This window comes from Mercenaria mercenaria, chromosome 14 (genome assembly GCF_021730395.1).
Source record: "Mercenaria mercenaria strain notata chromosome 14, MADL_Memer_1, whole genome shotgun sequence".
Classification (NCBI taxonomy): Eukaryota; Metazoa; Mollusca; class Bivalvia; order Venerida; family Veneridae; genus Mercenaria; species Mercenaria mercenaria.
Genome location: NC_069374.1, coordinates 41,061,822 through 41,074,246, shown reverse-complemented (window position 1 = coordinate 41,074,246; position 12,425 = coordinate 41,061,822). Strand labels below are relative to the sequence as shown.

Sequence of the window (12,425 nt, the reverse complement as noted above, 5' to 3'; positions counted from 1 at the left end):
TAGGATGATTGAACATGCAGAGTAAATGACCCCTAACGATTTTTGGGTCAGTCTATTAAAGGTCAAGGTCACAGTGGCCTGTTCATGTAAAATCATTTTTTGGAAATAACTTGAGAACCACTTGACCTACAATGTTGAAACTTAATAGGATGATTGGACATGCAGAGTAGATGACCCCTATTTATTTTGAGGTCACTTGATCAAAGGTCAAGGTCACAGGAGCCTGAACAGTGACTTGAGAACCACTAGGCCACGAGTGTTGAAATTTAGCGGGATGACTGGACATGCCAAGTAGATGATCCCTATTGCAGCCAACCATCAGTGTCTCTTTGACTTTCGCTCCTGACCCCTATTGACTTCTTGCCTATAGGACTTTGCATTGGGGGAGACATGCGCTTTTTTACAAAAGCATTTTCTAGTTACTGGAGATCCACTAACAGTGTCATCACAGATTGTGTATGTTTAAATTTAAGGAGATCCATGTGGTGTGTCATCACAGGTAGAGTATGTTTATATTTACAGGAGGTCCATGTAGTGTGTCATCACAGATAGTGTATGATAATATTTACAGGAGTCTATGCACAATGTCATCACAGATAGTGTATGATAATATTTACAGGAGGTCCATGTAGTGTGTCATCACAGATAGTGTATGTTTATATTTACAGGAGGTCCATGTAGTGTGTCATCACAGATAGTGTATGATAATATTTACTGGTGGTCCATGTAGTGTGTCATCACAGATAGTGTATGTTAATATTTACAGGAGTCCATGCACAATGTCATCACAGATAGTGTATGTTTATTATATTTTCAGGAGGTCCATGTAGTGTGTCATCACAGATAGTGTATGATAATATTTACTGGAGATCCACAAACAATGTCATCACAGATTGTGTATGATAATATTTACTGGAGATCCACAAACAATGTCATCACAGATAGTGTATGATAATATTTTCTGGAGATCCACAAACAATGTCATCACAGATTGTGTATGTTTATATTTAATGGAGATGCATGTACAATGTCATCACAAATAATGTATGATTATATTTACAGGATATCCATTTTGCCATAGTATCACAGTTTAGCTCGTCTGATTTTTGAAAACAATCTACGAGGTATTGTCATTACTTGATCATTGGCGTGGGTAAAATTTTTGTTTAGGACCACCTTTTCTCAAAAACTGCAAGAACTAGAGCTTGGAAACTTTGCACACTTGTTTATCATCATTAGTTGACTGTGTAGGCGAAGAACCTTAACTCTGATTTGCATTTTGTCAAAATTATGGCCCTTTTTGTACTTAGAAAATTTGGGTTTCTTATTTAAATATTTTGTTTAGGTCCACCTTCTCTCAAAAACTATAAGAGCTACAACTTGGAAACTTTGCACTTATTTATCATCATTAGATGACTATGAAGGCCAAGAACCATGGCGATGCTCTTGTTATATTTACAGGAGTACTTTTTTACTGTGTTTTCAAAGATTATTTATGTTTATATTTACAGGAGATCCATGTACAGTGTCATCACAGATAGTGAATGTTTATATTTACATGAGTTACTTTACTGTAACATCACAAATAGTGTATGTTTGTATTTACAGGAGATCCATGTACTGTGTACAATGTCATCAAAGATAACTTGTATGTATATATTTAGGGGAGATCCATGCACTCGCGTTGCCTCGCGAATATAGCGAAAATTAAACCCTTGCGAAAATTTCTGCTTTTACAGTATATTTACAGGAGATCCATGCACAGTGTCATCACAGATAGTGTATGTATATATTTACAGTAGATCATGTACAGTGTCATCACAGATAATGTATGTATGTATTTACAGGAGATCCATGTACAATGTCATCACAGATACCGTATGTATATATTTAGAGGAGATCCATGTACAGTGTCATCACAGATACCGTATGTATATATTTACAGGAGATTCATGTACAGTGTCATCACTGTATGTATAAATTTAGAGGAGCTCCATGTGCAGTGTCATCACAGATAGTGTGTGTGTGTATTTACAAGAGATCCATGCACAGTATTATCACAGATAATGTATCTTTGTACTTACAGGAGTTTCGTGTACAGTGTCATCACAGATAGTGTATGTATATATTTACAGTAGATCCATGTACAGTGTCATCACTGATAGTTTATGTATATATTTACAGGAGAATAAGTTAGAATGTTTGTCCTTATTAAATCTAGTTAAAGTTTGAATATGGGTCATCTGGTTTCAAAAAACAAAGTCACCCGGTCAAATCAAAGAAAAACTTTGTGTATGCAATAGGGGCTGCCTTTTTCATCTGATATGCATGAAACTTGGTCAGAATGTTTGTCTCCATGAAATCCCAGATGATTTTTTATCTGGGTCAGAAATTAGGTCACCAGGTCAAATTGAGGAAAAAGCTTGTTTACACACTAGGGGCCACATTTTTTTATTCAATCTTCATAAAACTCGGTCGGAATGTTTTGTATCATGAAATCTTATATGATTTTGAGTCTGGGTCATGTAGGGTCAAAAACTGTCACTTGGTAAAATCAAAGAAAAAGCTTGATTACATTCCAGAGGCCACTTTTTTGCACCAATCGTCATGAAATTTTGTCAGAATGTTTTCATGAAATCATGGAAGGGTTCTTATCTGGGTCATGTTGGGTCAAAAACTAGGACACTTGGTCAAATCAAAGAAAATGCTTGTTTACACTCTGGCCACATTTTTGGCCCAATCTTAATGAAAATTGATTTGTCTCCATGAAATTTATACGGGTTAAAAATTGGGTTTGGTTGGGTTAAAAGCTAGGTCACTAGGCCAAATCAAAGAAAAATCTTATTTACACTCTGGAGGCGACATTTTTGCTCCAATCTTCATGAAACTTGGTCAGAATATTCAGTGAAAACTCGGATGAATTTGAAACTGGGTCATGTGATTTCAAAAACTGGGTGTCTAGGTCACACATGTTTACACTGTTATGGTGTGTTACTTTGTTGAGAGACCTAGGGCCATCATGGCCCTCTTGTTTGTAATTTCTGTCTGAACTTAAACAAAATTTAAATTTAAAATTTTTTGCACAAAGTCATGCATATAATGAACCAGTTAGCTTATTGAAGTTAATATTCTTTAAGGTTCATTTACAGATGATGTTTCTATCGGTTTCCATGAGTTCCTAGGCTACGGCTTCATGAAACATAGTTATGCTATAATTTATTTCACTCAAACCAGCATTAATTATTTATCCCCTCCAAGCATACACTTTTTAATAAACAACAAACAGCAGTATATATTTAGACCTGAGGTCGCCCTGGAGCTTTTAGCCCAAACTTTTTGCCAAATAGTGCTTGAAAGCCTGCAAAGTGTATTTGTACGTCTTGTGACAAAATTGTGGAAATATCATCATTCGGGAAAGTGCATTTAAAAGCCACATGAAAAGTGTTAAACATCAGAAAAATAGTTATGAAAACAGTGCTTTTGTTTTTTAGCTCACCTGTCACAAAGTGACAGGGTGAGCTTTTGTGATCGCGCGGTGTCCGTCATCCGTCGTCCGTCCGTGCGTCCGTAAACTTTTGCTTGTGACCACACTAGAGGTCACATTTTTCATGGGATCTTTATGAAAGTTGGTCAGAATGTTCATCTTGATGATATCCAGGTCAAGTTCGAAACTGGGTCACGTGCCATCAAAAACTAGGTCAGTAGGTCTAAAAATAGAAAAACCTTGTGACCTCTCTAGAGGCCATATATTTCACAAGATCTTCATGAAAATTGGTCAGAATGTTCACCTTGATGATATCTAGGTCAAGTTCGAAACTGGGTCACGTGGGTTCAAAAACTAGGTCAGTAGGTCTAAAAATAGAAAAACCTTGTGACCTCTCTAGAGGCCATATTTTTCATGAGATCTTCATGAATATTGGTCAGAATGTTTACCTTGATGATATCTAGGTCAAGTTCGAAACTGGGTCACGTAGGGTCAAAAACTAGGTCATTAGGTCTAAAAATAGAAAAACCTTGTGACCTCTCTAGAGGCCATATTTCTCAATGGATCTTCATGAAAATTGATCAGAATGTTTACCTTGATGATATCTAAGTCAAATTCGAAACTGGGTCATGTGGGGTTAAAAACTAGGTCAGTAGATCTAAAAATAGAAAAACCTTGTGACCTCTCTAGAGGCCATATTTTTCATGAGATCTTCATGAATATTGGTCAGAATGTTCACCTTGATGATATCTAGGTCAAGTTCGAAACTGGGTCATGTGGGGTCAAAAACTAGGTCAGTAGATCTAAAAATAGAAAAACCTTGTGACCTCTCTAGAGGCCATATTTTTCAATGGATCTTCATGAAAATTGGTCAGAGTGTTCACCTTGATGATATCTAGGTCAAGTTCGAAACTGGGTCACGTGCGGTCAAAAACTAGGTCAGTAGGTCTAAAAATAGGAAAACCTTGTGACCTCTCTAGAGGTGATATTTTTCAATGGATCTTCATGAAAATTGGTCAGAGTGTTTACCTTGAACATATCTAGGGCAAGTTCGAAACTGGGTCACGTGGGGTTAAAAACTAGGTCAGTAGATCTAAAAATAGAAAAACCTTGTGACCTCTCTAGAGGCCATATTTTTCATGAGATCTTCATGATTATTGGTCAGAATGTTCATCTTGATGATATCTAAGTCAGGTTCGAAACTGGGTCACGTGGGGTTAAAAACTAGGTCAGTAGGTCTAAAAATAGAAAAAACCTTGTGATCTCTCTAGAGGCCATATTTCTCAACGGATCTTCATGAAAATTGGTGAGAATGTTCAGCTTGATGATATCTAGGTCAGGTTTGTAACTGGGTCATGTGCGGTCAAAAACTAGGTCAGTAGGTCGAAAAATAGAAAAAACCTTGTGACCTCTCTAGAGGCCATATTTTTCATGAGATCTTCATGAAAATTGATGAGAATGTTCACCTTGATGATATCTAGGTCAAGTTTAAAAGTGGGTCACGTGCCTTCAAAAACTAGGCCATTAGGTCAAATAATAGAAAAACCTTGCGACCTCTCTAGAGGCCATATTTTTCAATGGATCTTCATGAAAATTGGTCAGAATTTTTTATCTTGATGATATCTAGGTCACATGTGCTCAAAAACTAGGTCACTATGTCAAATAATAGAAATAATGACGTCATACTCAGTTCAACACTGGGTCATGTGGGGATAGGTGAGCGATTCAGGACCATTATGGTCCTCTTGTTTTTGTGCTGTTACTTTACACGTTTTTACGTAGCAGCCTCAAGTTTAAAGCCGTGCATTTGGTCTGACAAGTGATGATACCATTTTTATACATCCGTCTCTGAAAGAGCGGGGCATATTATGTGAACACCCATTGAGGCGGGCGGGTGGCGTCCAAAAGCATGTATGCTCCCTTAGTCAAACAGTTTTCATCCGATCTTCACCAAACCTGCTGACAATGTTTGTGGGCATAATATCTTGGCCAAGTTCGATAACCACCCAAATCGCCTTAGGCACTCTTGGATTATAGCCCTTGAATTACTCGAAATCTGCAAAATTAGCCTGGGCCATTCAAACAGTTTTGATATGATTGTCAATTTCATTCCACATGGAACCTCACAAATACCTTGATTCCTTCTTACTCTTTTTAGCTCGACTATTCATAGAATAGTAGAGCTATTGGACTCGCCCATGCGTCGGCGTCCACATCCTGATTTGGTTAAGTTTTTGTATGTAAGCTGGTATCTCAGCAACCACTTGTGGGAATAGATTGAAACTTCACACACTTATTTACTGTGATAAACTGACTTACATTGCACAGGTTCCATAACTCTGTTTTGCTTTTTTACAAAATTATGCCCCTTTTTCGACTTAGAAATTTTTGGTTAAGGTTTTGTATGTAAGCTGGTATCTCAGTAACCACTTGTGGGAATGGATTGAAACTTCACACACTTATTTACTGTGATAAACTGACTTACATTGCACAGGTTCCTTACTCTATTTTGCTTTTTTACAAAATTATGCCCCTTTTTCGACTTACAATTTTTTGGTTAAGGTTTTGTATGTATGGTTAAGGTTTTGTATGTAAGCTGGTATCTCAGTACTCACTAATGGGAATGGATTGAAACTTCACTTACTTGTTCACTGTCATGATCTGACATGCACAAAGCAGGTCCCATAACTTTATTTTGCTTTTTTACAAAATTATGCCCCTTTTTCAACATGGAAATTTTTGGTTAAGTTTTTGTATGTAAGCTGGTATCTCAGTATCCACTAATGGGAAAGGATTGAAACTTCACACACTAGTTCACTGTCATGATATGACATGCAGTGCAAAGGGTCAATAACTCAACTTCGCATTTTAAAAAAATTATGCCCCTTTTCAACTTAGGATTTTTGGGTTAAATTCTTATATTTAAGCTGGTATCTCAGTACCCACTAATGGGAATGGATTGAAACTTCATACACTTGTCCACTGTCATGAGCTGATAAGCACTATGCAGGTTCCATAACCCTATTTTACTTTTTAGCTCACCTGTCACAAAGTGACAAGGTGAGCTTTTGTGATCGCGCAGCGTCCGTCGTCCGTCAGTGCGTGCGTAAACGTTTGCTTGTGACCACTCTAGAGGTCACATTTTTCATGGGGTCTTTATGAAAATTGGTCAGAATGTTCACCTTGATGATATCTAGGTCAAGTTCGAAACTGGGTCACGTGCGGTCAAAAACTAGGTCAGTAGGTCTAAAAATAGAAAAACGTTGTGACCTCTCTAGAGGCCATATTTTTCACAAGATCTTCATGAAAATTGGTCAAGTTCGAAACTGGGTCACATGCCATCAAAAACTAGGTCAGTAGGTCAAATAATAGAAAAACCTTGTGACCTCTCTAGAGGCCATATTTTTCATGGGATCTGTATGAAAGTTGGTCTGAGTGTTCATCTTGATGATATCTAGGTCAAGTTCGAAACTGGGTCACGTGCCTTCAAAAACTAGGTCAGTAGGTCTAAAAATAGAAAAACCTTGTGACCTCTCTAGAGGCCATACTTGTGAATGGATCTTCATAAAAATTGGTCAGAATGTTCGCCTTGATGATATCTAGATCAAGTTCGAAAGTGGGTCACATGCCGTCAGTAACTAGGTCATTAGGTTAAATAATAAAAAAAACCTTGTGACCTCTCTAGAGGCCATATTTTTCATGGGATCTGTATAAAAGTTGGTCTTAATGTTCATCTTGATAATATCTAATTCAAATTCGAAACTGGGTCAACTGCGGTCAAAAACTAGGTCAGTAGGTCTAAAAGTAGAAAAACCTTATGACCTCTCTAGAGGCCATACTTTTGAATGGATCTTCATGAAAATTGGTCAGAATGTTCAACTTGATGATATCTAGGTCAAGTTTAAAACTGGGTCACGTGTCCTCAATAACTAGGTCAGTAGGTCAAATAATAAAAAAACCTTGTGACCTCTCTAGAGGCCATATTTTTCATGGGATATGTATGAAAGTTGGTCTGAATGTTCATCTTGATGATATCTAGGTCAGATTTGAAACTGGGTCACGTGTGGTCAATAACTAGGTCAGTAGGTCTAAAAATAGAAAAACCTTGTGACCTCTCTAGAAGCCATACTTTGAATGGATCTTCATGAAAATTGGTCAGAATGTTCACCATGATGATATCTAAGTCAAATTCGAAACTGGGTCACATGCCGTCAATAACTAGGTCAGTTGGTCAAATAATAAAAAACCTTGTGACCTCTCTAGAGGCCATATTTTTCAATGGATCTTCATGAAAATTGGTCAGAATTTTTATCTTGATGATATCTAGGTCAGGTTCAAAACTGGGTCACATGAGCTGAAAAACTAGGTCACTGTGTCAAATAATAGAAAAAAACACGTCGTACTCAGTTCAAAACTGGGCCATGTGGGGACAGCGGAGCGATTCAGGACCATCATGGTCCTCTTGTTTACTAAATTATGCCCCTTTTTCGACTTCCGTATTCATTCAAGCGACAAGGCTGTTGAATAGTTGAGCGTTGCTGTCCTCCGACAGCTCTTGTTTTGGGTTAACAAGGCATTCAACATGAACATTATTACCTTGATGATACGTAACTGATGGGCATATTTTGTGACAGTCTGGCACTCTTGTGAATGTTGTTTTATTTTTGCATTACATGATGAACACAATAAAAATTATTTTGATTAGGTCGTGGTTTTTAAAAAAAACATAGTCCTTGAAAATTTGTAAAAAGTTCATGAAAGTCCTCGAAAAGTACTTGAATTTTGTCTCAGATGTTCTGTGTGAACCATATAGTGTATCTTTGTATTTACAGGAGGTCCATGCACAGTGTCATCAAAAATACTGCATGTATATTTTTACAGGAGATCCATGCACAGTGTTATCACAAATAGTATTTGTTTGTATTTACGAGGTCCATATACAATGTAATCACAGATAGTGTATGATTTTATTTACAAGAGATCCATGTACAGTGTCATCACAGATAGTGTTTGTTTATGTTTACTGTAGATCCATATACAGTGTCATTATAGATACGGTATGTTTATATTCACTGGAGATCCATGTAAAGTGTCATCACAGATAATGTATGGTTATATTTACAGGAGTATCCCTTTACCATGTCATCACAGAGAGTGTATGTTATACTTACAAGAGGACCATGTACAGTGTCATCAAAGATAGTGTATATTTGTATTTAAGGAGGTCCCTGTACAGTGTCATCATAGATAGCGTATGTTTATATTTACAGGTGATCCATGTACAGTGTCATCACAGATAGTGTTTGTTTATATTTACAGGTGATCCATGTACAGTGTCATCACAGATAGAGCTTGACGAGGCTATCAGATTGTATGAACTAAACAAGGACTCAGAAATCAACATTCATGGTAAATATCACTGGCACCAGATCAGAAAGAAAATGCCTCCGTACGTGTTATACCCTACCCCTAGGTATTCTATAAGAACCATGGTCATGAACGGGAAAATATACTAACCCGTTTCAATCGTAAATTTCTCAACTTAAACGCACAGTTCGGTGAATGGGTATCTAGTATATTGAACAAGCGATAATTTATCTTCCATCGTGCATCAGTCACATTGTCTCAATATTCCATATTGCTGAGATTATCAACATAGTTTATGCTTTCGTCAACGTTACAGAAAAACTTGCTTGACCTTCCCTAATGAACATCCAATCTAGAGGTCACGGCAGTGTGCACATGTTTGGCGAAATGTAAACAAACAAAAACAGAATTTAAAAAAATCACATTTTTACAATAAAACCCGAAATGATGAATGAAATCCATCTAGTATATGATCTTTAATTTGAACTCGTAAATTGGTCTGCATCTGTTCTGTTTTTTTTATTCATTTTGCATATTTATGCTGCATTTTCACATTTTAGCAAACACGTGTAGTAAAATGACGATTGACGTACATTTTCACATTAGCCAATCAGAATTGTTTTTTAATCTAGAACGGAACTTCACCAGGGAAGTTCAAGCAAGTTTTTTGTGTAACGTTGAAATTACTATAAACCACGCGTTGTTTTTCTAAGATAAAATGTATTGAAAAATGTGACCGGTACACAATGAAAGATAAATCACCACTTGTTTGATATCCATAGTACACATTTATGGAACTGCGTGTTTCAGGTATGAAATGCGCGATTGAAACGGGTTAGTATATTTTTCCCTTCATGACCATGGTTCTTATAGAATACCTAGGGGTAGGGTATAACACGTACGGAGGCATTTTGTTTCTGATCTGGTGCCAGTGGTAAATAATGTGTACTGGAAAAGCACATATTTTTGCTGGGTCAAAATATGGGTAATTTGAAATATTGAGTATGTTTGTGGCCATTAAAGTTACACATTGCATTACCTTTAGCCAAACTCTTTCAGCGGGGGATACCAATTCATTGAATTTGCTTGTTCAAATTATTCCAATTTGTCAAAAAATATTGTTGCCAGGGGCCCAATTTAAATTCATTGTCAGAAACTGCTGGCCCTTTACAAAGATTGTTCAAATACATGTACAGTCAAACTTGTCATATGTGACTTTCCTGGGACCATCCATTAAAGGTCACATTTGACAGGGAGTCTTTTAATTCAGGTTCACTAAATAGGAAGGTCAATTGTTTAATATAACTACATGTATGCAGTTTTGTGGATTCTATTTTTATGCCCCCGGCATCTACTGATGCGGGAGGCATATAGTGATCGTCCTGTCCATCCGTTCGTACGAGGTTAACCAAATGGGACCGTTTCGTCTAGCATCAATACCCCTTACTAGAATGACTTGATACTAATGCAGATGTAACCTGTGACCATTCCTCATCATCAGACATCACCTGACCTCAGTTTGACCTTGACCTTGATCTTATTTTGGACTTAGGTTGCTTTATATGGGCCATCTCTTGGTTAACCAAATGGGACTGTTTCATCTAGCATCAATACCGCTTACAAGAATGAATTGATACTAATACAGATGTAACCTGTGACCATTCCTCATCTTCAAACATCACCTGACTTCAGTTTGACCTTGACCTTGACCTCATTTTGGACATAGGTTGGTTTATATGGGCCATCTCTTGGTTAACCAAATGGGACTGTTTCGTCTAGGATTAATACCGCTTACAAGAATGAATTGATACTAATACAGATGTAACCTGTGACCATTCCTCATTTTCAAACATCACCTGACCTCAGTTTGACTTTGACCTCATTTTGGACTTAGGTTGCTATGTATCGACAAGGATGCCATCGGGGGCATCAAGCGTTTATTGAACGCAGCTCCTTGTCTTTTATATATGTTTAAGGCATAAGATACTTTGTTGTCAAATAATTTATTCTTAATTTAAAATATTATGTTTAAAAAATAAATACAATAACTAATAACAATAAAAATGTGTTTGTATTAAATGACTATGTACAAGTAATGAATAAAAATCATGATTAAAACTCTGAATACATTGTACAGTGGAAGAGCCTGACACAATTCAACAGACAGGGTAAAAACACCAAAAAAGTAACCTGGCAACGTAATTTTTTGATGATCAATTGTCGGCACATCACGGGTGACTTCCGCTGTGTGTCATAAAATATTTGGAAGCCGCGGTCCTTCTTTTTGATTAACAAGGCAAAATTACAAGCCATCATATACACAAATTGTTGTTAGGGGAAATCCGCATAAATCACATGTGACCTTCATGACCATACATATTTAAAAAAAATTTAGGTGTCTAATGGTTGCTAAATTTTTTAAAACGAGGGAAAATCCCGCGCACTGGCCAGCTGCAAGTAGTTTTCCTATTAATTTTCCATGACTAGGGTTGGATACCGGTTCCCGGTATCGGTACTGTACCGAATAATCACTTCGAAAAGTACCGGTATATACCGTTACGTAAAGAACCGGTTCCGATTTCGGTATTTCCATAAAAGTAAATAAACAAAATAATTACCAAATCCGCGGCAAAAGAAAGCAGAAAATAAGCAAATAGTATTTGAAATACAGTAATAACGCGATTGACATTGTTTACTGTGACACCGCTCCGAGTAACATGGAGAGCTGGCCTTGCGAATAATTTCGTATGCTAAATATTATTATAAAAACTTCTTTTCCCGTCGTTTTAACTACGTAAATCATACTTAATTGCAAAATATACGACATTTTTTTGCTCTTTGTCATATTCTATCAAACAAATGAAAAAAAAAGATTTGAATAAAAAGTTACGAAACTAAGCTGTAACCTACGTAAACAAGTCATCGGTTTTCGTGAACTAATAGAAATACGTTATTGTTGGTTGTTTCAAACGTTTTGAGAGTTATTTTTCAATGAAAATTGTGTTGAAAAATGTTGCACTTTAAATACATTACTAGTTAACCTGGTTGAAGATTTATCATGAGTGACAATGAGTCTGACTTGTTAAATGGGTTAATTTCAAAGCTAGTAAGTGTTGAATTTAACAGTTGTCGTCAGTGCTGAAGTCGCCATATGACCTATCATGTGTCGGTGTGACGTTAAATCCAACAACAACAACAAAAATCGTCAGTGCTGAGCAAGCATTACCACAGTCAGTGAGTCCTAGATTTAAATTTCACAGTGAGCGACGTATCTACTCTGTTTTTTATTATTTTGGAAAACTCTATAGTTTGTAAGATATGTTTATTTTTTTAGCTCACCTGTCACATAGTGACAAGGTGAGCTTTTGTGATCACCCTTCGTCCGTCGTCAGTCCGTGCGTCAACAATTTCTTGTCTGCACGATAGTGGTTTCATTTATGATTTTATTTTAACCAAACTTGCACACAACTTGTATCACCATAAGATCACGGTTCTTTTCTTGAACTGGCCAGATCCCATTATGGGTTCCAGAGTTATGGCCCTGAAAGGGCCAAAATTAACTATTTTGACCTTG

At 36.8% G+C, this 12,425-nt stretch overlaps 1 protein-coding gene and 1 long non-coding RNA gene across 4 annotated transcripts in view; one reads left to right on the top strand and one right to left on the bottom strand.

Moving 5' to 3' along the window:
• The window catches only part of LOC123527409 (protein kinase C iota type-like), a 213,633-nt gene that overhangs the window by 59,232 nt on the left and 141,976 nt on the right, over positions 1 to 12,425 (top strand). For all 3 annotated transcript variants that reach the window (XM_053523317.1, XM_045306832.2, XM_045306834.2), the window contains exon 4: positions 8,804 to 8,893. In XM_053523317.1, the coding sequence (XP_053379292.1) occupies positions 8,804 to 8,893 (90 nt within the window). The remainder of the gene's footprint in view (positions 1 to 8,803; positions 8,894 to 12,425) is intronic.
• LOC128548465 (uncharacterized) lies at positions 6,059 to 12,331 on the bottom strand. The gene is made up of 2 exons (XR_008367060.1): positions 12,198 to 12,331; positions 6,059 to 6,526 (listed from the first exon to the last, which is right to left on the bottom strand). It is a non-coding gene; the product is annotated as an uncharacterized LOC128548465 (long non-coding RNA).